This window comes from Patagioenas fasciata, chromosome 2 (genome assembly GCF_037038585.1).
Source record: "Patagioenas fasciata isolate bPatFas1 chromosome 2, bPatFas1.hap1, whole genome shotgun sequence".
Taxonomy (NCBI): Eukaryota; Metazoa; Chordata; class Aves; order Columbiformes; family Columbidae; genus Patagioenas; species Patagioenas fasciata.
This window is the reverse complement of record NC_092521.1, coordinates 142,886,670-142,911,677: the sequence shown is the minus strand read 5'-3', so window position 1 is coordinate 142,911,677 and position 25,008 is coordinate 142,886,670. Positions and strand designations below refer to the sequence as shown.

Below are 25,008 nucleotides of genomic sequence, written 5' to 3'. Positions count from 1 at the left end.
GGTTTGCTTTTAAAACTGATTTTGATTCAGAAATTTTACTTATTTACTTTAATAATTCAAAATTAGAATACAATTTCTGAACTGTTGTGTTAAAAGTTAGATAATTGGGTCATGAAAACTTTTGACATTTTGACTGTTGATGTGAAAAATGTTTGATAACTCTCACACAATGAGGTCTTGTTTCAACCTAGTTATAGCAAAAATCTCAGCCCTTTCTCAAATGATTTTGCTGTTTGTAGCACAAAATAAATTGCATAGAGGAAAGGAAGCACCAACTCTTCTTCCAGCTAGTAGTTACAGGATTTTAGCACTAAAGCAAAAATGAAAATTTGCTGAAATCTTTCACTTCTTCTTCAGCTGAATAATATCAGACCTAGAAATTGTAAATTCCAGCCTTTGTGTTACCTCTGACTCCTCTGAAAGGCTACGGATTGTCTTTCCTAGATTTGACTAATAAATGTAACTTTGTCTTTTATGTGATTGTATCCAAAGCCTTGAAGCTTATGAGAAAAATTCTCTTGTATGAACTCTGGATCTAAGTGTCCTAATGTACTACAGTTCCTTTAAAGCATCTGCAGGAGCTGATAACATGTAAAACTTCTCCCACCAAGTTTTTACATTTGTAATTATTATTTTTTTTTACATTTGTAATAATTTCGGTTCTATTTTGTCACTCTTGGTATAAAAACCAAGATGAAAATATCATTTTAAAAAACAATTTTCAGGGTTTGCTACAAGAACAAAACAACTTGTGCCTTCCCCCTCCTGAACATGCTTTTTATTACTGCACTTTCGAAATGACCGTTCATGCTCTCCAGCACTTACAGTAAATCTGTGTCAGTTCATAGGCTCAGCAGAAGCTTCTATTTGACCTTCTGTCCTTGCAGATCCAGTCTGCTACTGACAGTGACCCTCCTGGTAAACCAGCATGAATTTGCAGACTAAGATTTCTGTAGCTATAGCATATAAATTGTGAGAATGACAAGGTTCATTACATTGCCAGGAGACTGTATTCTGTAATGTAGACCTGAATCAAAGGACAGACTTTAAATATACCAAATAAGTTCAACAGATTGGATGCATTTAACTGCAGATCTAATTAGTGGAATTCTGTGAAAATGGGAATCAACAAGGTGTTGGTCCTGCGATATGTCCTTAAAATTAAAGGCGTGCCAGAGTTGCTCATTCTGATTTAAAAGTCAAGTGGATTTTGAACATTATTAAATACATTCAGCAGCATAGCCTTGATTTTAAAAATAATTTTGAAATATACATGTTTTAAATATTATTCATCTGTGATTTTTTATAAATATGCCTTAAAAAAAAGAAAAAGTATTTTAACTCATGCCCTTTTGAGAAGGGCTGTTAGAGTTGCCAGGCAGCTGAAAGATAGCGCTCTGCTCTCAGGGAGGTCAGAGTTGCTCTTTTTATTGGTGAAGACTGGAAGTCAGAGGTGTCAGCCTGCTTGGAAGTGTAAATGCAAGCCCAAGTATCTGGCTGTGCTCCAAGAGTGGTGCCAAGCTCCTTGTTAGCTCAATGTATTATGGCATTTGTATTTTATGATTAGCAGCCCAGCTCCAAACACAAGGATGCGTGGTAAGTCACGGCATTCTGCTCTACGAGCATAAGTGAGCGTCTTGTTGAGAGGCACAAATCCTCCCTAACGGCTGATAGCCATCTTGCTCATAATGTGCTTCAGAAAACAAGCAGCACAAGGAAGGTATTTTCTTTTTGCCAATCCCTTCAAAGTGGAACAGATCCGCAAAACACAGCACAGATGGCAGCAGAATAGTGGCTTAGATGCAAAGCATCTATTGAGGCAAGTGGTACTTTTCCATCTCTGAGTAGTAGCTTTGAATCTTCTTTTCTTGATGTATTTTGTTTTGGAGACACACTTTAAATGTACGACAAATATCAGAAAGGGAAAATTATAGTGGAGAAAATCAAGATTATAACAATCTAGAATGAAAGGCGTAAAAACAAACAGTTTATCTAGACACAGATATATTTTTAAACATCTGCAGTAATTTCTCACCAACAGTTTCTTAGTTCAGATTTTCTAATTAACAGCAAAGTAGGAGCTTTGGAGAAACTAACACAACAACATAGGTAGAATTCTTTAAAATTTTATAACTAAATAACTATGCAACCTTAAATTATTCTGCCCTTTTTTCAGACATTAAAGGAAGTCTAGATACATGATACATCACATACTGAAATTTCAAATAATAATTTCGTGACAATATTTGGTATGGCATTGAAAAAATGCATTCAAAAACCACCTTAAGCGTTGTATTCTAGTTGTGATTTTAAAGAAGGTCTCATATCTCACAGTTGTTGAATCCAGTATTTTTAAGACTGCATGAGTTGGGTGGGACCTGGTTTTCAGTATATCACCCATGTGCAGGTGCACAGCAATTCTGAATCTTTTGGAAATTGTAATCCAAGCCTGTATTTTAGGAGCAGGCTCCTCCTTGCATCAAAGTCAAAACCAAGAATTCTGTTACTCTTTGTAGGCTTAACTTAAGCTTTTTGGTTTCCTCTTTTTTCCTAATTCACTTGTTTTGCTAGCTGCATTTAAAGTTAGAGGAAAAGAAAGCAAAAAGCAGATGGAAGCTTTCAGGCTCTCAAGTAGCTCTCCTGTCAATGCAGATAGCCCCTTGGCTCTTCGTCAGGTGCTGGCAGGAGATGAAAAGGGGAGCACAGAATCACACACCCAAGAATGACTGAGGTGGAAAGGCACCTCTGGAGAATATTTGGTCCATTCCCCACTGCTCAGAGCAGAGTCACCCTAAGCAAGTTTCTCAGGCTACGTCCAGTTGAGTTTTGAGTTTCTGAAGGGATAGAGACTTCACAAACTCTCTGGTCAACCTCTTCCAGTGTTTGACTACCCTCACAGTAAAGATACGTTTTCTTATGTTTAAGTGGAATTTCCTTTTCTCAGTTTGTGTCCATTGTCTCTTGTGTTGTCACTGGGCACCACCAAGAAAAGTCTGGCTTCACCTTTTTTACTTACCCTCCCAAATCGCCCACCCAAGTTAGTGGGGCTGTCCCCAAAAATTATTTGTGGATAACCACCTCTAAAACCACATCACAGTTGGAGTTCAAGCTGGGTGCTCTGAACTGATTGCATGGAGCAATCTCCTGTCATTAAGTTCATGGGCAGAGAGACGATGGTGACATGTTTCTTTGCTGGAGCACTTTGCTTAGGTGCCTGAAGATGATATAAATACTCACTGCGATACTCACTGCGATGTCAAGACTGCCTGCTACCACAGATGGGGAAAATGAAACTAGTCACATTCACATCATTTTAGCAGCATTGCTCTGGTAAGCAAAGGTGCTTTGAGACATCATGTGCTGTGGGTGACTCCATATACTATGGGTGAAGTCCCTCCTTAATTTCTGGTTTCTCAGTTTACTAACAGTCTATGCTCTCCTTAATGGGATTGACCGTTGATCTCTGAAAACCTCAGCACAGCTTAATTGTTGGAGTCATGGCACACTCCTTCACTGTATTTTAGGGTTAGGAGGGCATAGCTATTTCTCACACAAAGGGCCATTTTAGGACATTGGTGTTGCTGCGGGGGAAGATACTGATTTGGGACCTGTCAGGTCTAATGGTCTTTCATTAGGAACACATATGGAAATCTCAGTTCAGTGGATACCTTGGGACTCAGTACACTGTCAGTGTGGTTTTCTCCTGGTCTGGAAAGCACAACAGCTCTTGGTGACAGGAGATGCCAGAAGATGGTGTTTGCTTTCCTCCAGTTCTGCTTGAAGGTGTGATTTGCACTGCTGCAAAGAGATTCCTGCCCTGCAGGAGGCCCCTGAGAAGCGCAGGGTTTGCTGTTGTTCTGTGAGTAGCCTTTTTCAAAAGCATGGATTTTCAGGCCTGGTTGCTCTTGACCTGGGAAGGGAGAGTGGGAGGAGAAAAGAAGTCATGCAGAACACATGTTCTGCAGCATCAGCAACAGATGAGGGAGGATTTGATTTGTAGCATCAGGGAAGCAGTCAGAACTAAGTTGTCAGCATGTTGCACACTGGTTGAATGAAAAGTGTTGGGCTGGAGCACTTACCAGGGCCAAGTTGTACTGCAATATGACCATGATTTCAGATATTAAATATCATTTTATGATGGTAATTTAGTAAGAATATGTATTGGTGCTAATGGCTCACATGTTTCATATACTATCCCTGAGGCCAGAATCAAAGTTGCTTAATTTAGCTGAGAAGTTCTCATGGATTCCAGACGGTTTCAGATGACAGACTCCATGCTTCATTAATGCATTCTGAGATTAGGAACTCTCCAAAAGAGTTCACATTTTTTTAAAATTTTTTTTTTAGTTTATTTATTTTAGTCTTTTGCACATTCATAATCTACATACTTGACATTATGCAATCAGAATAAAATCTTCTGGAAGATTCCACAGGTCATCATAACAGATGGCAGAGTGCCTGGTTTTCCATGGTAGTAATAATACAGAAAAGGGAATGCTTCTGTTCAAATTCCTTTCACCTCCCAGCTAAAATTTTGCAATGGTCTCTGTCCTCTTAAAACTGTGCTCTGAGGTTCTACCTAATGCTTTGAACATGAATTCAGAATACAAAACCTAACAAGTTGCTTTACTATCCAATCCTTTAATAAATGAATGACATCTGGGTCTCTTCCTTCTGTTTATTTCTTTCTACAGGTTATTCCCCTACTGATGTGGGAAAAAGAAGATGCATTGTATCAAAATTATCTGGTACTTTTTCAGTACTAAGAGCCAAAACAGCACCCGCATTAATACTGTCCTAAATTCAAGAAGAAAATAGATTATTGACATCATAATACGGAGCAAATCGGGAATACTAAAATATGACTATCTAAAGGAAGAGAGTCAAAGCAGATTTGTGTGAAGAGAGGTTATAACACTTGTACCTTGCCTACTTAGTGCATGATCTAAAAGCCCTCATTCCCTTCATGCTGCTTTAGAACAATCTGTTATTTGATAATAGTTACAACTTTTTATCCTGCAGTTGGCCAAGGGCAGCAGTTGTGCACCAGACTTGTAAAAGGAAGATTGATAGCAGGGCTATTGTTTGTCACTGTGTGGGAGACTTATATAGCAACCAGCTTTGAAACAATGTTGGGTAGTTCTGATTAAAATAGTGTCTGTGCTGTCTGGGTGGTGGGAATGGTCTGATCTGGCTTAGTCCTGACTGGGCTGCTTATGCTGGGTGCATTTCCAGGGCCCCTTCCCATGCCCTGTGTCCCTGCAGGAGGAGGCTCAGCTCTGATGGTCTGCAGGAGATTTGTGGAAAGCGCAAGTGAACACTGCTTTCCCCCACTTGGTCTAATGCTTGTCTCCTTTCCCAATAAAAATGTTAAGGTAAAAAGTTTTGTACCTGTTCTGCACAGACCCGTGCCAAAATCCATTTAATCCATTTAGAGGGACATTCATCAACTTGTGCTCTGAAAGGGTCCAGAGTGGGAACACCTCTGCCTGAGTGCTGACCTACTGATCAAGCAGTTCGCTGGGCCATGCAGTTGGCTTTGGGCTCTGTAATGTTACTCCCTCTGACCCTGTCTTTGAGTGACTGGAAGTCTCAAGGCTAATTTCAGTTTTCTTTTATGAAGAAGGAAGGAGGGAAGGGAAGGGAAGGGAAGGGAAGGGAAGGGAAGGGAAGGGAAGGGAAGGGAAGGGAAGGGAAGGGAAGGGAAGGGAAGGGAAGGGAAGGGAAGGGAAGGGAAGGGAAGGGAAGGGAAGGGAAGGGAAGGGAAGGGAAGGGAAGGGAAGGGAAGGGAAGGGAAGGGAAGGGAAGGGAAGGGAAAGAGAGGAGAGGAGAGGAGAGGGGAGGAGAGGAGAGGAGAGGAGAGGAGAGGAGAGGAGAGGAGAGGAGAGGAGAGGAGAGGAGAGGAGAGGAGAGGAGAGGAGAGGAGAGGAAGAGAAAGAAAATGAACAACGGCACCTAATCCTTTTCTTCATGAAGAAATCTCTGGAGAAAGAACTCACGTGCCAGATTTGAAAAGGATTGGCACTGCTTTTTCGCTGAGATCCAATGGCATTTTGCAATCCCCCCTGAGAACAGTCCAAGCATAATGGTGATGCTCATCCAAATGGTCAAGGAATGTCATACGCTATGTCTGCTCATCACGAACAGATTAGCTTTAATTTCCTGGTCTGGATGACAGCACAGGCTATTCAACATTGTCTTTTGGGTTGCTAATCCTCAAAGAATCTTTTTCTGGGTTATTGCCATGGAAACTGGCTAAATTGCAGGTCCAGATTACATCACTTTCAATTTGATCTGCAGACATTCTTCAGGTACCAGGAAGAGGCAAAGGACAAATCAATATTGTTTTTTGAAACAGTTAGTCACTCCCTGTGTTCTCCAGCCTCCCTTCTGTGAGCACAGCCACTTGTGTTTCTGTGTCTCCTAGGGCAAGAGACTTAGAACCTGAAGATCTGCTACCTGCAACCTCATCTTCTGCAGTAACATTGCCCAGCCAAGCTTGAGAAGACAACACAGCAAATTGCTTCCTTATCTGTTTTTCAAGACATTGCAAGTGGTAACACAACAATGCAAAAAGAACAATTACCATTTGGAGCGCAAATCTAGGAAATGTTTTGCAGATGTACTAAACCAGTTGAAAACAGTTGTAATCAGGAGTCAAAGAGAGTTGCTATTAAAAGTACGCATCAATATCAAGACTGGTGAAGTCTCTATGTCAGAACCTAGATAATTAAATACTTAAGGCAAGAACATGTCTCCACTACATGTAGGGTCTGCATATAACAAATGGTGGTCTGAACCATAGATGTTGCTATTCTGATGTTTTGGGGATTTGAGTTTTGTTTTGAGCATGGGAGATCCCTAAGTTTATTTTGTTTAGGCTGAGTACAAGGTGAATGTGTCCTCTCTTGTAACTTGGTCTGGATTCTTGGAGGTGGAGTGTAGGGGCTGTACCACTTTAGACACCTGTTGCAAGCTCTTGCTTTCGTCAGATGATTATAGAGTTCATTCTGATGGAATAGTCTTTATCCCTTGAGAAATTTTGTAGGTTTGAAAGTGGATGTGGGACAGGGGGTGGGGCAGAAAACTGATATGGGTTATGTATGTTTTCTTGTCAGTGTTTGGAAAACCTGGATATGCATGTATAAATAGCCCCTAGGTAGCTATTAGATTAGAAACTGGCATTTACATAGAAAGCCCTAATATATGCTACTGATCTTGGTGACATTACAAGAGTCGTTTTCACACAGATACCATTTTAAATGGAGTATCTATAATGCATTGTTCACTGATGCCTTTGCCTTGCTTCACACATTCAGATCCTTATGTCCACTTTCCTTTCCACTGTACTTGAGCTACAGTCAAGTTACAAAGAAAAAATCTGTTCTTTATTACTCTAGTGTTTTGTCTCTGACCCTTTTGTAATACAGTTTCATTTTGGAGAATTCTTTCTGTATCACTGTAAAGTCTTTCATGCCAATACACATCACCAGGGATCATAAGAAGGTTAAGGGAATAAGTGCCTTTTGTTGCATGGAAAAGCACTTTTGCATTACAATTCTTCATTCTTTTTGTACATACAGGGTGTTGAGATTGATTCTGTTTCACTCTGACACGAGAGGGTGCACCCCGTGCCCTTGTCTGTCTCTCCAGAGAATGAGTTAATGTTGGTAATAGAATGGGTGAGTTATACTAAGTGCAGGAGATAGCATAATTATATGGCTTTATAAGATCTATTTTAACCTAATTCAATAACTTGTTGGTTTAGATGAGTGATTCATTGGCAGAGGTTGCTATTGTTGCAGAAAGGTTGGTGTAAATTGAGCATGGCTGGTTTTGGCTGAGTCTGGTAATATCATGTTCTCTGTATCCTCAAAATTTGTAGTCAGGAGAAATGAGAGGAGTTTTTAATTTTGAGGACTATCATTATCCAGTGTGTCTACATGACTTGCTTGCTTTAATGAAGGAATGCTCTCCTTTGCTTCAGCTTCTGCTCGTGAGAACAATGCATAATCTAGAGTTCATACTACAGGAAAAGGTGTTCAGGAGCCAAACTTGATTCCTGATTCTGTCATGGATTCTGGCAGTTTTCTTGCATATAAGATCTCTGGAGGTGCTTAAAAGGCATTTAGACGAGGTTCTTAGGGACGTGGTTCAGTGCTAGAGATAGGTTATGTTTGGACTTGACGATCACAGTATCACAGTATCACAGTATGTTTGGGATTGGAAGGGACCTCAAAAGATCATCCAGTCCAATCCCCCTGCTGGAGCAGGAACGCCTAGGTGAGGTCACACAGGAATGTGTCCAGGCGGGCTTTGAATGTCTCCAGGGAAGGAGACTCCACAACCTCCCTGGGCAGCCTGTTCCAGTGCTCTGTTACCCTCACTGAGAAGAAGTTCTTTCTCAAATGTAAGTGGAACCTCTTGTGTTCCAGCTTGATCCCATTGCCCCTTGTCCTATCATTGTTTGCCACTGAGAAGAGCCTGACTCCATCCTCATGGCACTCACCCTTTATATATTTATAAACATTAATAAGGTCACCCCTCAGTCTCCTCTTCTCCAAACTAAAGAGCCCCAGCTCCCTCAGCCTTTCTTCATAAGGGAGATGCTCCACTCCCTTAATCATCTTTGTTGCCCCACGCTGGACCCTCTCCAGCAGTTCCCTGTCCTTCTTGAACTGAGGGGCCCAGAACTGGACACAATATTCCAGATGGGGTCTCACCAGGGCAGAGTAGAGGGGAAGGAGGACCTCTCTCGATCTACTGACCACCCCCCTTGTAATACACCCAAGGATGCCATTGGCCTTCCTGGCCACAAGGGCACAGTGCTGGCTCATGGTCATCCTGTTGTCCACCAGGACCCCCAGGTCCCTTTCCCCTACACTGCTCTCTAATAGGTCATTCCCCAACCTATACTGGATCCTGAGGGTCTTTTCCAACTGGAATGAATCTATCAGATGTATTTTCCCAAAGGAGGAAAAATAAAGTAAAATAAAGTGTCAGGAAAGGAGTGGGCACTTTTGGTATTGTTGGCCTCAATATGTCAATTTTTGTCTTTCTAAATTGGAGGAATATAAGTATTTCACAGGACTTCAGAAAGGCCCTGTGAGTGTTTGCAAAGTGTTTTAGAGATGGTAGCATGGCAAGTTGCACTGCAAAGCAAGGAACATCACTTCAGACCACACCTCTGGAGCATTTGCATGCTTGGTAACATTCCCCCATGACAGCAGTCCGTTAAGAGACTGTCATAGATATGATTTTCCCAGATGTTTCATTCCCCTCTTCCCCAGAAATTTTATCAGAGGAAAAGAAGGAAAATTTGTTTATTTATCCAAGAAGCCCCCAGAATACATCAGAGCTCGTGTCATTGTGCCCTTTGTTGGCATAGGCACTATGTGATGTTTGTGCCTAGAGCACTGATTACAGGATGGGTGACCGTCAGTCTCAGGAGTGTATGAAGGGCTCGACTCTTCAGTGGAGTTCATGGCAAGTGCTCAGTCTGCCTTATTATAAAAACATGATGACAATAAATTGCGCCTGCACATTTTACTGATTATTGTGAATGCACCAACCATAGTTAAAGAGTTAGAAATCTTTCAGAAAAAGAAAAAAATGTTTCATTAACCAGTATCTGAAGGGAAACCCAGCTTCTTCCCTTTGTTTACCAATAATATGTAATTTGAATAAGTTGCCTGCCCTGTCACAGTTTGACATACAAACCTTGTTTGACATTCTATGGCTGTCCCTTGCACTTGGAGGTTGAATGTACTACATAGAGCATGTAACTAATGAGATGGGGTTTTGTTCATCCTTTCAGTTAATTCTGTGTGTTCTTTTCCTCCCCCTCCCTTTGTGCTGCACGGCTGATTACCACCCTAGGACCTTGCAATGGGACACAGACCCCTCAGTGCTGCAGCTCCAGTCTGACTCTGAACTTGGGTATATGTCAGCTCTTTTTGTTATTTATTTATCATTTATTTGCAAGAATTATGTTAAAAATGCTTCCCAGTTGAGCTGGTTTTATATAATTTCCTTTGCTTTGTTGACTCAAAAAGGCCATAATTTAAGTTTCCTTTTATTTAGTTTCATCAATAAGAAGCTTCAGCAAAGCCATCTTTGTGGAAAAACAAAACAAACCCAAAAACTATTTAGAGAAGCTTGTGAAAAGATAAGCTGCAATTTCTGTTGCCTGAAACACAATACAAATAACTATTTCATTACAGATGAAATGTTATTATTGTGGCACTTAAATGTGCATGTACAGTTACATTGTTCTTGTTTGTACCTATTGATTCAGACTTTTCTCTCTGAATCATTTGCAAGGTACTTTTTCTCCTCCTTCCTGCCTGCAATAGTTACGCTGTTTCCACATGCAGTAACCATTTCCCCTTTTTCCTTAGGAGCTGTGTATGTGCTTCTAATTGTGCACTCAGATATGATCATAGTCCGAGAGTAATTGCCATCTTAGTTGAGGTCAGGCTAATCAAACATTTTAAAAATTATTCTAGAGCTAAAATCAGAATTACCTAGTTTGGGATAGAACTACTCTACCCCAAGCATCTAAAAAAAATAGTTAATTTAAATAATATAGAAATACCTACCTGCAGAGATACTTAGGATAACCTGTTTCTCTAAAAAAGGATACGTAGCAGTCCCTCAAGATAACTTGATTTGTAGGCAAAACTAAATCTGTATGTTGAAGAAATTACTCTGCCTTTGAACTTACGGCCTTACCTGTCTGGGTCTCCAGGCAAGTGTCTTATGCTTTTACTAGTCCACGTGAAATTCATTCACCATTCTATAAGAAAAACAACCATTTCCCTTTGACTCCGCATTGACAGTGCTCCCAGCTGCAGTTAGGGATGTTAGGGCTATTCACCAGGAAAGATCAGGAGGAGTGGAAAGTCTCCAGAGAGCTTTCTAAACAGGGTTTATGCACATCCAGAACTGTTAAGAATGTTTGTAATTTCCACGTGAGTGTGTCTTCAAATAGATCCAGCTTCTACAATTTTACCTGGACCGTGCCAAAAAGGTAGAGTTTTTTGGTTTAATATACAGAAATTTTAGAAATCTCAGCTATCCTTTCCCAGGAGTTTGGATTAAAAGATCAGCACTGCTGGGAGCAGGGTTCCTCAAATAGCTGTGCAAGGCAAGTTTCTTTGTTTGACTTGAGAAAATATAGCCCTGTGGATAGCCCCAAGACTTCAGTCTTTTATGAGCAGTCAGTGCAAACACAGAAAAGAAGCACACCAAAGAGTAAATCTGCAGGTATGCTCTGTAATGGAACTCCTGCTGCTTTTGAAAGAAAACTGTCTTCAAAACCAAGGCAGAGTTAGAGAGAGGACCAGATTTTCCTCTGGTGCCATGAGACTAGGTAAAAAACAAACAAACAAAAAACCCCACGAAAACCAAATCACAATTAAAAACAATATTCTGCAGTCAGCAATTGAATTATGTGTGTAGCAAAACACTTCTAGCACAGACATCTTTCTTATGGCACCTACAGACAGAGAAATAAATTTTAATGCATGAGCTTTAGTCACTGCTCCTATTGGCATCCCATAAGCAGTTTTGAAAGGAATCCTTCAAAGCTTTTGTGCTCTTTAAGATGAATATTCAGTGAACTGTAAATTATAAGAATTATGTGAGCACCTCAGATGAAAAATGGGAATGGGAAAGCAATAGGCAGTTTAGCGCTGCCCTAAAAAGAACTAGAGACTAGAACATTACAGTCCATATTTAGTACAGTCCAGATACTGAAAGGATGCTCCAGTTGTCCCTAAGGGCTTCGGGCCAAGGGCTAGGCCAGCTTTTAGTTACGTGAGAACCATGACAGGTTGCTTAATAGGGAGAAAAAAGAACTAAGAGACTATGATCCTTCCTGTTTTCACTAGTACTTACCAGGATATGGGTGACACTAGATGTTTGTACAAGCATCAGCAATTCCTGAATTAGAAATGTTTTAGGTGAAAAATTCCACACATTCTCTCAGCACAAGGCTCTGGGGTGGTTAGCAGTCTACAAAGAGGTTAACCCGACTACCAGTTATATCCAGCTCTCTATTTGAATCAATGTTCCCCATCCTCAGCAGCTGAGGAGTTATGGAATTGACCTCATGTGGAACTGTTGTTAGAATTAGGTGAGGTTCTAATTAGCCTGGATTAGACACATAATCAGAGATTATACTAGACCAAGACCACAGTCAAGAAGCTCTTTCAATGCAGAAGGCTTAAGAATCTCAGTAAATGGAACCAGCAGCCTGAGGCGGCAGGGGATTGGTTAAACAGGGAAGTCTAAGTGAGCAAGTAGGCAACAGAGATTGCACATCTGGTGCTGAAAGAGGGAAAAGCACTTGAGATTTTGCTGGGGTGAGATATTTATTAAAGCTTGAATTCACACAAACCCTCAGTTAAAGAAGCTACAAAAATGTAATGCTGCTAAAACTCCCGTTAGCTGAAGTATACCACAAATTGCAGAAGTTCTTCTGTCCCTGGTAATGGCACAGAAGTTTTTCTGAAGGATTTTCAGACAGTCATAGCTTTTGTTCATATTGGCAAAGTCACAAATGGTTGTAAGGAGGGAGACTTGTTTATTTTTCCTTTTTGAAAAGAAAAAGACTCAGAGCTGTAACAACTATTCCTGCTCTAGTGGTTTGTTATATGATAGGGTTAATTCCTACCAATTACCTGCTGAATCTAATTGCATTAAACTTAATAACAACTCAGCTGGTAAGACAGATTAGAAAAATATATAGCTGATGTAGTATGAACCACATGAAGAGTTCAGTAGGTGTCATCCAATGATGACAATTTCCTTTTGAGACTCCCATTTCCTTTCAGACATCAATCTTAATTGAATACCTAAACCTCTGTAAATGAATTAGATCAAAACCCCTCTGACCTCTGTTCTTCTGACAATCTTGAAAATGGAGGAGATATGGATAATGTGTATGAATTTTCTGCTTTTCCAGATTTCTCTCTGTAATGATATGGCAGTTCAGAAACATCATGTCCATTAATTTATTTCCCATAAATGTAAAAGCGTGCTTGCACTTATTCATCTAGTTAACTGGATTTATGTGGTTGATTTGCATATTATTTTCTCTGCTGAAAGTTGGCATTTTTTCCAGTAAAACACTTGAAAGTAACTGTTTGTTTATTCTTCCCTCCCTACAGACAGTCAAATAATATTCAAGAAATAAATTGAGTTTTTTTCCTCTCACTGTTGAGTGAAATGTGTATGACTAAAACTGTTAATGACCACGTTCAGCTGTCTCTCTTCCTTTTCTCTCACTCATTTACAGTTAGTTGGCTTTACTGATTTATTTCATATGGTTTGTTTAAAGTTAGAGAAGTAGTAGAAGAAGAAGGCTATACTTGCCATGTTCCAGCTGTGTCTCAGAGCTCCCCTCCAACCCTTGCATTAGGACTCTACTAATCATAAACCTACATCAGTTCCACTACTAATGACACCTGTAGAAGGGAGAATCTCATTTATAGAAATTACCTACCTTGCCAGTTAAAGGCTCTATTATTGCTCTCAGGTGAACATCTGACAGTTCTAATCCAGCCTGGTTTACACCCACCATACCCTTTCCAGTATTGTGTATCTCAGGCTGAGGATTAACTCTGAGCAGGCAGGACACTGCAGTAATGATGGTATGAAAGAGAATCTTGTTGCATGTTACAAGGGGCAAAATCTGGTCATTTCTCTCTCCTATTTACAATCCCTCTCAGCAGCATGATCTAGAGGTTCAGTAACTGTACTTTATTATGGCAAATGGTTCCCAGGTCATTTTTCTTCACTGCAATTAGGTACTTCTCATGCACAGTGTGTTGTGTTTTATCTTAGCAAACACTGAAGTATTTTTTTTTACCCTATTCATAAAAACAAACACTCTTGTTCTTGCTTCTGATTTACATTTAGCACAACTAACCTTTCGATGTCATGTATTCCATCTTAGACGCAGACTGCACAAACTAGGGGTGTCAAAGATTACCCAGGTTGATTTCTTACCTCGGGAGGTGGTATCATACTCCAAGGAGACACAGACACCTCTTGCCACGCATCAATCTGAAGGTAAGATTGTTATTACTTTTTTTAAAAAAAAAAACATTTTCATCGAAAATAAGTATTTGAGTAAGAGTTAAAGAATGTAAGAAAAATAATAGTAAATCATAATATAGCTACCTCTCACATATTTTCTGCAAGCCAGGTATTGTTTATGTGATTAATGACTGTTCTGGTGAGAATAATTATAATAATGACTTTAAATTTGGGTGGAACCAAACTACTTCTGCCTTACAATGGGCTGTGCTTAGATAACAGTATAATGAGAGCATATTTTCAAATAAATCATTACGAATATAATTAAAATGGTGCTTTCTTCAGTTTTTCTTGGTTTCTCAAGGAAGTAATTCATTCTGTGCTTTGTAAAGAGGCAGTGACGGGAAGTTGCCCTTAGATATTTGGTCAGTGTAATTGTGTCCCCCTCCAGTACATGAATCTTAGGAGAAGTTACAGTTTAGTTTTGTGTGCTGAAAAAGGAGGTTTACATATTTGATGTGGATAGTTCTGCTTTCTCTCTGCTGACAGATACAAATCTGCATTCATGGAACTCTTTCTTTGCTGTTCGGCTTTCCTGTTGACAAGTAAACATGTGGAGTAGTTAGTAAGGGAGTGCTGATCTGTCTGTTCCTTAGACTACGCACTTGCCAGTGTTGTACTGCAGAACACTGATTGCAGGTCAGTTGAAACCATTTAAACTGAATGTAAAAATGTAGTAGTTTAGCCTGATGTAATTTACACACTATAACAAAGCAGGTAGAAGAAATACTGAAGGCAGTCCTGACTCTGTTTTTTGCTGTTGATAATGAAGAATCAAGAAAAGTTCAACAATTAGGTGCTTTCCTGCAGTAGATAGTGTAGAACCCCACCAGGCTTCATATAGAAGAAGATTGAGGTATGTTGCAAAAGGTGTACAACAAAATCTGTCTAAACATAAGTTACTGTCAAGGAAGATACAGTGATAAACATAGCCAGCTTTTTTTCTGCAACTGGGTTACCAGGTCTGCCTTTACAAAACCAGAATTGAAAACTGCTGAGCTAGATACTTACATTCTGCTTTCCCAGACCACAGCTTTACCCCGGTCATCTGATGTCTGAAATAGCACCTTCAAGCATACACAAACCCTATTGCTTGGATGCTGCTTCTTGAGCAGCATGTCCTGACAGCTTTGCCTTCTCAGAGGGAGAGGCTGCCTCAGAAGCCTCCCTGGTTCAACCCACATAACCTCTGCTCGCCTCTCTGAGGACTGCTGAAGCTTTGAGAAGATGGGGTTTACCCCCAAGGCCTTGCCTTCCTGGCTTGAAACCAGTAGGTGCTCAACCCTGCAGCATTATCCTGGAGTCATTGTTATATCAGATGGAGATGATACCCTTCCTCGCTGACACACGGCCTCTATTCACTGTGTCATCACAGTCAAGGAAAAACATCAAAAGTGAAATTGTAATACTTAAACACAGACAAAATATTGCCCGATCACTTGTCTCAGATTTGTGGTGAAGGGAAAGTTTAACTTATATTCCCTTTCAAATCTGCTGCTGCGAATTCTCTGCACATAACTTGGACGTGAATATGGCCCTGCATCAGTAAAGGAGAGCCAGGAAACTTTGGTTATTTCATTGAAATGGTATTTAATTGAAAACTCTCTAGGAGGTAAATAAGCTCTGTGATTTTGGTCTCCCAGGTCTGATGGAAATGACTTCTCAGGTTTTCAATCTCCCAAGTCTCTTGTGAATGCTGAGCCCTTCATACTGTCACTCGAAACATGAACAGCAAACAGAGGGAATTCCTCAGGCGAGCAGTTTTGAAAAGTCTCTACACTGTTCCTATGGATTCGTGTGATAAAATATAGCCATTATCTTTTCAAGATAAATTATTCAGCCATTACTATGGTTATGTACTCGGTTATTCAGTGTCTGAAGCTTTAGAGTTTGAGAAAAGAAAAAAGGAAACCACTTATTTACTTAGATAAGTCTGACTTCAGCTTTCAGAATTCACTCTTTCACTGCCTGCCTTGGACACCGAAAATGTCAAAATGTGGAATTTTAGGATGAGATTGTCATACGTTTGCTTCTGGTTTGGAAGACGACTAATGAAGGGTACAGCTGGATGGAAGGACCTCTCCTGTACGATTAAGCCACTGAAAGAGGACTTTGAATCCATTCAAAGTTCTGAAGCTTTTTTGAAATGTCAGTATCAGGTTTTCTGCACATTGCTTCTCTAGAAAGAAAGTCTGAGGTGCCTTAGACCTACTGCTGTTCTGGAGTTTGGTGAATGTAGGCCTTTGTGGTAATGGCTATTCCCCACCAATCCTTATAAAACTGGTAAAAGTAGACCTTCATTGTGGTAAGTACAGTGTGGTGCCAGAGAGCCAGATGCTATGAGCACTGAAGTCTCAGCTTGTCAGCTGCTAATTTTAGAAGAAATAATGTGGCATTATTCTTCACTGTGTAAAAACAGATTAACTCCTCTTTTCAGAATAGGTAAATCACTTTATTTCAGAGGAATAATGACATGTCATTTCCCCCACCCACTCTATTATTTAGGGAGATGTGTATATGCATCATTCAACCCTTTGATCACAAGTACCTAATTCTTTTGCTTTATTTAGGTCACAGTAAGCTTCAGCCTTTTCTATTCTTCCTTGTAGGATGACTTCAAAAACACCCAGATCTTGGCTCTGGAGCCTAAGAAAAAAAAAGTGCTCTTTACTTTTCCCCTCCTCCTTCTATAATTGGACTTGAATTTAGGTATTCATAGACATTGAGAGACATTTCACTTGTGCTGCTTTTTCCATTCTGGAGTTGATTAAGACCTAGACTGTGCTAAATGTTTTCTGAGAGGTCTCTGTGACACATTCGTTCACAGTACAGAGACTGTCACATTGCCCCAGAATGGCAACCCCACATAGCCTGGGATGGTTGGACCCTCCAAAGCACTGCAGTGCTGCCCTTTGCTGAAGGCACACTTAGGAGAAAGCAGGAACAGGAAAGTGATGCCCTGACCTCTGCTCAGGGTGGATCCCACACTGCTGTAAAGTAGTGCAAGGAGGCCTATATGTCTGCCTACAAGCTCCCTTTGCAGATAGGAAAACAGCCTATACATTCGACTCTGCTGGATGCCCACCTCAGCTCCAGCTCACTATTCTGCTCTCCAATGGGCCAGAAGGTAAAATCTCGGTGAGGGAAACATCACACTGTCCCTGCACTGAGAAGGGAGATCATCCTCTGGGAGAAGGGAGATCTGTCTTCCTCAAAACCAAAGGGGGCAGTAAGAAGGTGAAGGTCTGTGAGCTCATTGGCTTTGCTGACCAGTGTCAGGGATGTTGTTATTCCTCTTCTGTGAAGCATGAACTACTTCTTCATCAATAAAATGAGATACTATAGTTTTTCTGGCTTACCAGACTGTCACTGCAAATAGGTTAGTTTGAAATGCATTTCTGAAAAAGTAGATCCCGTATACAGGGGAAGAAGATCTGACTTTCTAGAACGATGGAGGTCCTGTGTACTTCACCTCTTTATAATCTTCAAAAGATAGTTGTTCATGTGAGGAAAACAAATATGTTGTCATACTCACCTCCTGAGCAGGATAATCTTATCCTACATCACAAACGTTCACCCAGTTCTGGTAAAGAAAGCAATTCAGGCCCATGCTCCATCTGGTTATCTGCTGTACTCGACTAATGAGGATGTTTTGACTATTAGGCAAAGAGGAAAAATAAGCCCTCTACTCCATTTGGAAGTGGACTGGAATAAAGTGGCAAAACAGAGGTGAAACTCCAGAGGCTTGGTTGGGTTCCACATCTCTCTGACACTGTAATTCTCTGACCTAATGTTCCTGAAAGATATCCTTTTTAAAGCACTGAGGGAGGAGAATTCTGCTCACAGTGTAAGACTTGTGAGACCAAGATATGTGAGTTTAGGTATTTGTGATATCAAATGTGACTACTGTAGGGTGAACCAAAACTCTCTCTAGGTGCCATTGACTGCATTGACTGGTTCTTCACGGGCTAACTTGATAGCAGAGCACTTCATGTAGGCACAATAATGTAGGTTTCTCTTTGCTGAGTAAACTGCATATGACTGAAAGTGTCATACACTGACACCATGTGAAGGCTGTGTCCTACTTTGAGTTTTGGTAATCAGATGAGGAATTACATGTGATTAGGACTGAGAAGCCCCCATGCTGTGAAAACAAGTAGGGCCTCTGGAAGTTCAGTGATTAAATCCATAGATAAAGGTATTTTCACTTTGATTGTTACGGACTGAGATTTCCAGGTTTAATCAGTGTGGAGCTCTGGCTCTGTCTGTCCTGTAAGATAATGCACAGCACACCTCTAGCACAGCAAATTCTGCACCAGACCTGCTGTGCCTTCCCGTGTCTGAGTGTAGCTCAGCTCTAGCTCTGTGAATGCATGCTGTACTTAACAAAAGCCAGTCCCAGAACTGAGATCATACTTGAGCTTTCTCATGCCCAATCTGTCTAGAGCTCACGGATCAGAAGCTGAGGGTTAAGTTAAAGAGCTTATTTCGGCTTTTCCCTTCCAGAGAATCTTAGAGCTCAGATCCAGTCTGAAAAGGACAAGACAAGTCTGGACCCATTGAATGGAAATGCAGATGCACATTTGTGCATCACCACGCATGCAACATATGCATCAGGATACGTGAAAACTTGTGTGATGGAAAAGCATTGGACATAATGGGGGGGAGGGGAAGAAGAGTGTTCTCTGTGAAGAGTGCTTCTGTGTGAAGCAGAGATCCTCTGTTGTAAACAAGAGGTGGTAGAAAGCAGAACAGAACTGGGATAGAAATCACTACTCAAAAGTGGATACAACCTAAACATGAATCAGTGTTAAAGCAGAAGTTCTGTTTTTAAAGAAACAGAGCCTTAGTATTAGTACTGATGAACACTAATTTTGTAAGAAATATTATGGTCTGTCCTAGGAAGTATCATGTATCACTGAGTGGTTTTACTTAGCTATAAAAATCTAGTTTGCCTTTTCATCTCAAACCTTCATCCATCGGGGTCATACTGTGGATCTCAATAGCCGGCATAAACACTCTAATTCAAGACTGCTTTGTTTGATTAAACCAACAAAGCTTATTTTGTACGGTTGTACCAGACTGTACAAGATTGGATGAGACTAGAATGAAGCAGAAGACAGATTTGAGGCATTGCACTATATAACAGTCTTTCAATAATTCCCCTTTATGCCTGTCACAACTGCATCCTCTTTTCTAAATGTCGAGATTTCAAAGGTGGAATATTTATTTATTTTTCTAATTTAAATTGGGCAGAAAAATCTTTCCAAGGTATTCAGACAGCTCCCTCTGGTGTTGAAGTGATGAACCGACTCATCATCCCAAAGGGATGCTGGAGGAGAGGGAGAGATGCTGGTGTGACCTGCAGCAAAACACTCCCCTCATCTTTTGTCTGAAGCAAGAACTGTACTTAATAGAAGATACCTGAGTTGTACCATTGAAAAGCTGTATGAATGTAAGTGCTAATGAAAGAAGTGTGAGAAGAGACCAAGTTGAGGAAAAAGATACTATCTAGAAACGTTTAAAAAGCTTTAAAAATTCAGTTACAGGCATTATGACAAAAATCCAGGGGAAAAATACAGTAGTGAAATCAGCTGTAATCCCTTGTTCTTACTGATACCTTCTTGAAGTACAATTTGTAAAGTACAGTTTGCTAAAATACATATTCTCCAGGACAGCCACATCAGGCAGGTACCACGTGTGGTGAATCTCTGTTCCACTCCTTGCAAGCTACAGACATTAGGTGTATACTGATTAAGGTTTTCTTCACCAGCTGGCTCATGATAATTTTATGTAGTACAGAATTAGGATAAGGGCTTTGAAAAAATGTGTTTCTGTGGTTTTGGTGTGCAGAATAATGTATTTGACACTGACAAGGGGTTTTTCTGGGAGGAAGAATGAAGAGGTCGTAGTCTGTGGTCCTGCACAGTTTGGTGTTTGAGGGTAGGAGGAGACATCAAATGACTAATCTCCTGAAATATGTAGCATGCATTGGCTAAAATAGGATTTCTATAAGACAATCCCACTCCATTCCTAAAAGGCGGCCTGTTTACATCCACAGTCTGCCAGTATATTTATCGGCGATCATTGCTGCAGTATTTGTTCCTGTTCCCTGTCTCTCCTCCCAGGTCCTCTCTAAAGACTTCTGGATGAGGGTTTTTCTTATAGTCAAGATGGTTTTCAGATAGTTTTCAGCAGAGAGCCTTCTTAATACTAAACTGTTTTGAACAAGCAGATCTGAGAATTTATTAAGCATCAGTAATTCTCAGGGAATTATCTACTAAGAACTGATTTAACAGAGGGAAGGTTGGACCCGGTCACACACAGTAGGAGGTCTGTGGAAGAAAAACACTTTAGGGATCTTAGACTTTGTCCCTGATCGTTTCATGACACAGAGACAGAGAAATTTTACTCTTTGCAGCTCTTCCACAATCCTAACAAAATCCTTGGAAGCTATCCTGAAAACCAGACCCACATGCATGGGAGTTTCCTGCTTCAAAGTGGCTCAGGTCGGCTGCAGAACCTGGTTTCTCTTGCATGAGGTGGCTCTGCATTAAATGCAAGCCCAGGAAACATGTCTAACAGTTGTTTGCAAGGCTGGAAGGAGAACAACAGACTTGTCACAACTGCCCCCACACCTTCTCTAAACCATTCAGACTCCAGAAGATGAGGAACAAACCAGAAAGGTTAACTGCCTTTCTCAATGAAATGAGGAGCCAGATTTTAGGTTATGGCTGCCTTGGAGGAGACTGGTGTGCAAGCGTCATTCTGTGCATGGAAGGAATACTGCTTCAAAGCCTCTGCAGACAGCATGGAGAAGATCCATGCTCTACCTTCCTTCCTTGCAGATTCTGCTTGATTGTCATGGATGATCCTTGCTCTGTGCTTTTGAGAAGTGGATCCCATCCTCCACCCAAGAGAGAGGAGGCTAGTCTATCCTACAATAAACCAAAAATGTTGTACTCAACCTCTTTGTGTGGAACCCAACCTGCTCCTTTAGTTGGCAGTGGGAAATCTGTAATTGAATACGATCCTGGTACATCTGGCGTCACTTGGTGGAAAACAAGAGCTCTGATGTTAGCAGCCTTGACCTCAAGCTCCTTTAACTACCTGCAAGTCATCTCACAGTGCCTTTGACCCGTCTTTGTGTCCTGACATCTGAAACTAGCAGTGATCCATGAATTCAGAGAGAAGCCCTGTAACACCTGTATGCAAATGGAATCTTTTGTTGGCTGGAAATGAAAACTTTCCTCTAAGTCTTTCCTCTCTGGAAAAGATCCCAGCCATGTTTTACACATGAACAACTGCTGTATCGAGCTGATTTGTTATGTGTTCCCCTCAAGTAACCAAATAGTTCTAAACTTATTTGCAAATATATCACTATGTTACAACTGAGCTTTAACATGAAAACAGGAGGAAACTCACTAATGAACAGCACCGTGATTTCTTCAGTCAGCAGACAGTGAAAAGACAGTAGCCAGTTTTTCTCTATTTGCCATTTTCACATGCTCCTAGTTCTCATTTTACCATAGGTATCATTTCAGTTCTATTTGAATATACTTTGAATTAACAATGTGTTGTACGTATTCCAATGCTCAAATCAGAAGTTATAGATATGAAAATGTAAAACGGGGGAAAGCTGGATTAACAGTGCTTCTAACAGAACAATGAAGACATAGCTTTTTGTTTTCTTCAGAAACAAAGCATGCTTTTTCCTGCCATGCCTGTAATTCCTCATTTAGCCTGGAGGATGGTGCCTATTCAGTATATACCAGAAAGCTAATGCCCAGCTCCTTCTATTACGTGTTTAGTAACCTTTGGCAAACTCTGGCTTTGTAACGTGGACCAATCTCTCCTGGAATTAATGACAAGATTAAGAAAAATGTGCATTGCAGAAGTAGCAGTTATTAATCCTCAGTGGTCTAAGTAGCACTTAATCTTTCTAATCCTGTAAGTAGATATAAAATTAGGGCTGAAATAGACACAGGCCATGATGTGGAAAGCCCTTCATTAGTGGTGTTAAAAAGATGTACAGAAAAAAACAAAAAACAAAAAACCAAAACCAAAAACAAAACCCACCACTGCTCTGTTACTTCACAATTCTCATTTTATTTCTTGGCACTTGTGGCTCAAAGAAAGGAAAAATATTCACTTGTCAAAGTCCCCTCCTCTGTTTTAACCCACACTGCTAATGTACTGGGTCAAAAATTATGCAGCTGAAAATTCTCCTGTTCACCACCTCTCTATCTTCAATTCTATAGCTGAGCCACAGCTTAAGAAGCTGGCTGATTGTGCCCCTCTATAGTCTCCTTTAATTGGCTCATTTTCATAGGAGAGGCCACCTGCCTTGGCTGGAGGAGTCAGCTGCTTGCCCTCAGACCAACTGGAGAGGGAGCCAAATGGCTGGGTTGGGTGGAATGAAGAGGGTTTGCCACACGCCACATTATTACCCGTCATAAAGCTGAATGGGGATGCATCCCAAGCTGGGTCTTTGTTCAGCAAGTGCATCTACACAGCCTGAAACCAGCACCTGGGCAGAGCCCTCCAGTGGCAACCCTGAGCTCCCCTTCTGCCTCCCAAGAGGCACTCCCAGGGTTGTGTAAAGCCATGCTGTATTTATGATAAAGAAGAATTGTAGATCTCATCTGAAGTACTTGAGAATCCCTCCTTCAACATCAGTGGTAGCTGGATCCTTTCCAGAGAATCCCTTTGCTTGTTCACACACATTAAGAGTTACTACAAAAACTGAAGAAAGCATCTGGATGAAGAAACTTTTAATGAAATGGATATGTCAGTGAAGTTAAAGTCTCAGTGTGAATTCCCACTGGCCACTATTAATAGAAAATGGAATTCTCTTTTGCTGCAATACAATAGACTGTCTCCACAAATAATGTTACTTTTCAACCAGACCCTGGCAGCCACTTGCCCATCTATCTTATTTTAAATAAACTTAGAATAATTCACTCTGAGCCACAATTAATTTAGATGTATGCCCTGGCCATAATCTCCAAAACAGTGCTAGCTCTTCCTGCAAGTGAATGTCCTACTTAAGGCCCACAGGAAGTGAGAATATAATAGTTATTCTTCTAAAATGTGTTACACTCGAGCCATGAAGTTTCACACTTAGTTTAAGCCTACAACTGCATGTTGTTGCTGTGGATACTCCTTTCTTTTTTGCTTTCCTCACCCCTCTCGCCTTCTGAAGTTTGCCACATCAGAGCTCAAAATGGGTCCAGCTCCTCTAAGTTTGGCACAGGCAGATCCCTGTACTTATAAATAGCCCCACTGGTCTCGGTAGCAGCTGCTGGATTTTGAGGACTCTTTCAGATCTCACTACTTGGTTTTCAGTTTAACCTTTTCTGAAGGTCTGTCCCCAACTGCAGAGCTGGAGAATTTTTGAAGTTTTAGCCCTTAATCATGGTTGTTACGTATTTTGTTTCTGGTTATCTCCACCCAGATGTTCAGGTTTTGCTCTCCCTCTCCTAGGCACCAGATACTCAGCAACAACATGCTCAAAACAACGATTCATCTGCTATGAAACACAGAAAGCACTAAAGATTTTGCCTGTGACTGTGTGAAGAGCTCTCTGTGTGCTGAGGCTGCATCACAGATTATGTGCAGGTTGAGAACTCACCTCAAACCAGCCTTCAAGAGTGGAGTCCCAAAATTTCCCTGACTTGTTGACTTCAAAAATGAAAGCTGGGGGATATATACATTGTGGTGGGATTACTTTGATCGCCCACCCAGACACTCTCTCACTCCTCCTTCTTGAACAGGGTAGGACAGAAAATAAGATAATAAAGCTCATGGGGTGAAATAAGGACAGGGACATCACTTACCAGTTACTGTCATGGGCAAAACAGACTTGGCTTGGGGAAAATTAATTTATTGCCAATTAAAATAGACTTGGGTGGTAAGAAGCAAAGACAAAATTGAAATAATACCTTCCCTCCCACACTTTTTCCCAAGCTCAACTTCACTCCTTCAATCCCAACTGTAATATTTCCAGAGTGTAGTGTTTAATATTCTAGCTGAATGTTTCTTTATCATCATGACATAGGACTGATCTGTTTGTATATCTAGAGCAGGCATCCTATCTTACCTTGGTATTTATGGATCTGAGACAAGGGCTTAAAGGTATTGGGTAATTTGGGTCCCTCTGGTGTTTTCTGGCAATAGAAAATTTCATGATAGACTCCTTACTTTGGAGGAGATCCATTGCTGAGAATGCTGAGAAGCAGTGGATGCTTGCCTATACCAGAAGTAGGAACTTGAATCTGGTCTGGTCAGCTACACAGGCTATATTTTTCTGGTGGTGATCCCAGGGAATGATCCATGATGCCTGTGCCAAATGGTGTGGATTGAGTCATCTAACTTCCCATGTTAAAAACTCAAGATCTCTTGGAGCAGCCAGTTGACCCCGCATTGCTTCTTGCCAGGCCCAAAGCATACTGTGGTAGCCATCCTGTCAGCAGCTTATACAATAAGACAGCACAAACCCTTCTTGCATACATTTCACAGCCTTCTTACCTGCGAGAGTGAAACATGCAAGGATTCACTTAAAGGGATGATTGAGGCCAAGAAAGCTGAACCCAACACAGCCTTGCGAAGCGGAATATGGACCCCAGCCCAGACTGTTCTTCAGTCTGTGCCCAGGTTTCCAGACCGATGGAACTACTTGATTTGGTCCAGATGTGAACTGGGCTTGGTATAACATGCTTACAGTTTAGACTGATGAGAAATAAGGAACTCTTCTTTTTTACTCTTTGCTAGACTGTGGAAAGCTTGGATTCAGGGCTGTGGATTTCCAAACAGGCAGTGTTCCTAGGAGTTAGGCACTGAAGTGTTTGCATGAATTTTAAGGATGTAAGAGCTGCTTAAATAAGTTAAGACACAACAAAT

At 40.9% G+C, this 25,008-nt stretch overlaps 1 protein-coding gene across 7 annotated transcripts in view; it reads left to right on the top strand.

Moving 5' to 3' along the window:
- DYNC1I1 (dynein cytoplasmic 1 intermediate chain 1) overlaps positions 1-25,008 on the top strand; it is a 190,576-nt gene that overhangs the window by 30,192 nt on the left and 135,376 nt on the right. For 4 of the 7 annotated variants that reach the window (XM_071805115.1, XM_071805114.1, XM_065832429.2 and 1 more), the window contains exons 5-6: positions 9,880-9,939; positions 13,964-14,079. In XM_071805115.1, coding sequence (XP_071661216.1) covers positions 9,880-9,939; positions 13,964-14,079 — 176 coding nt within the window. The remainder of the gene's footprint in view (positions 1-9,879; positions 9,940-13,963; positions 14,080-25,008) is intronic. The other 3 variants (XM_071805116.1, XM_071805118.1, XM_071805117.1) reach the window with 1 other exon arrangement.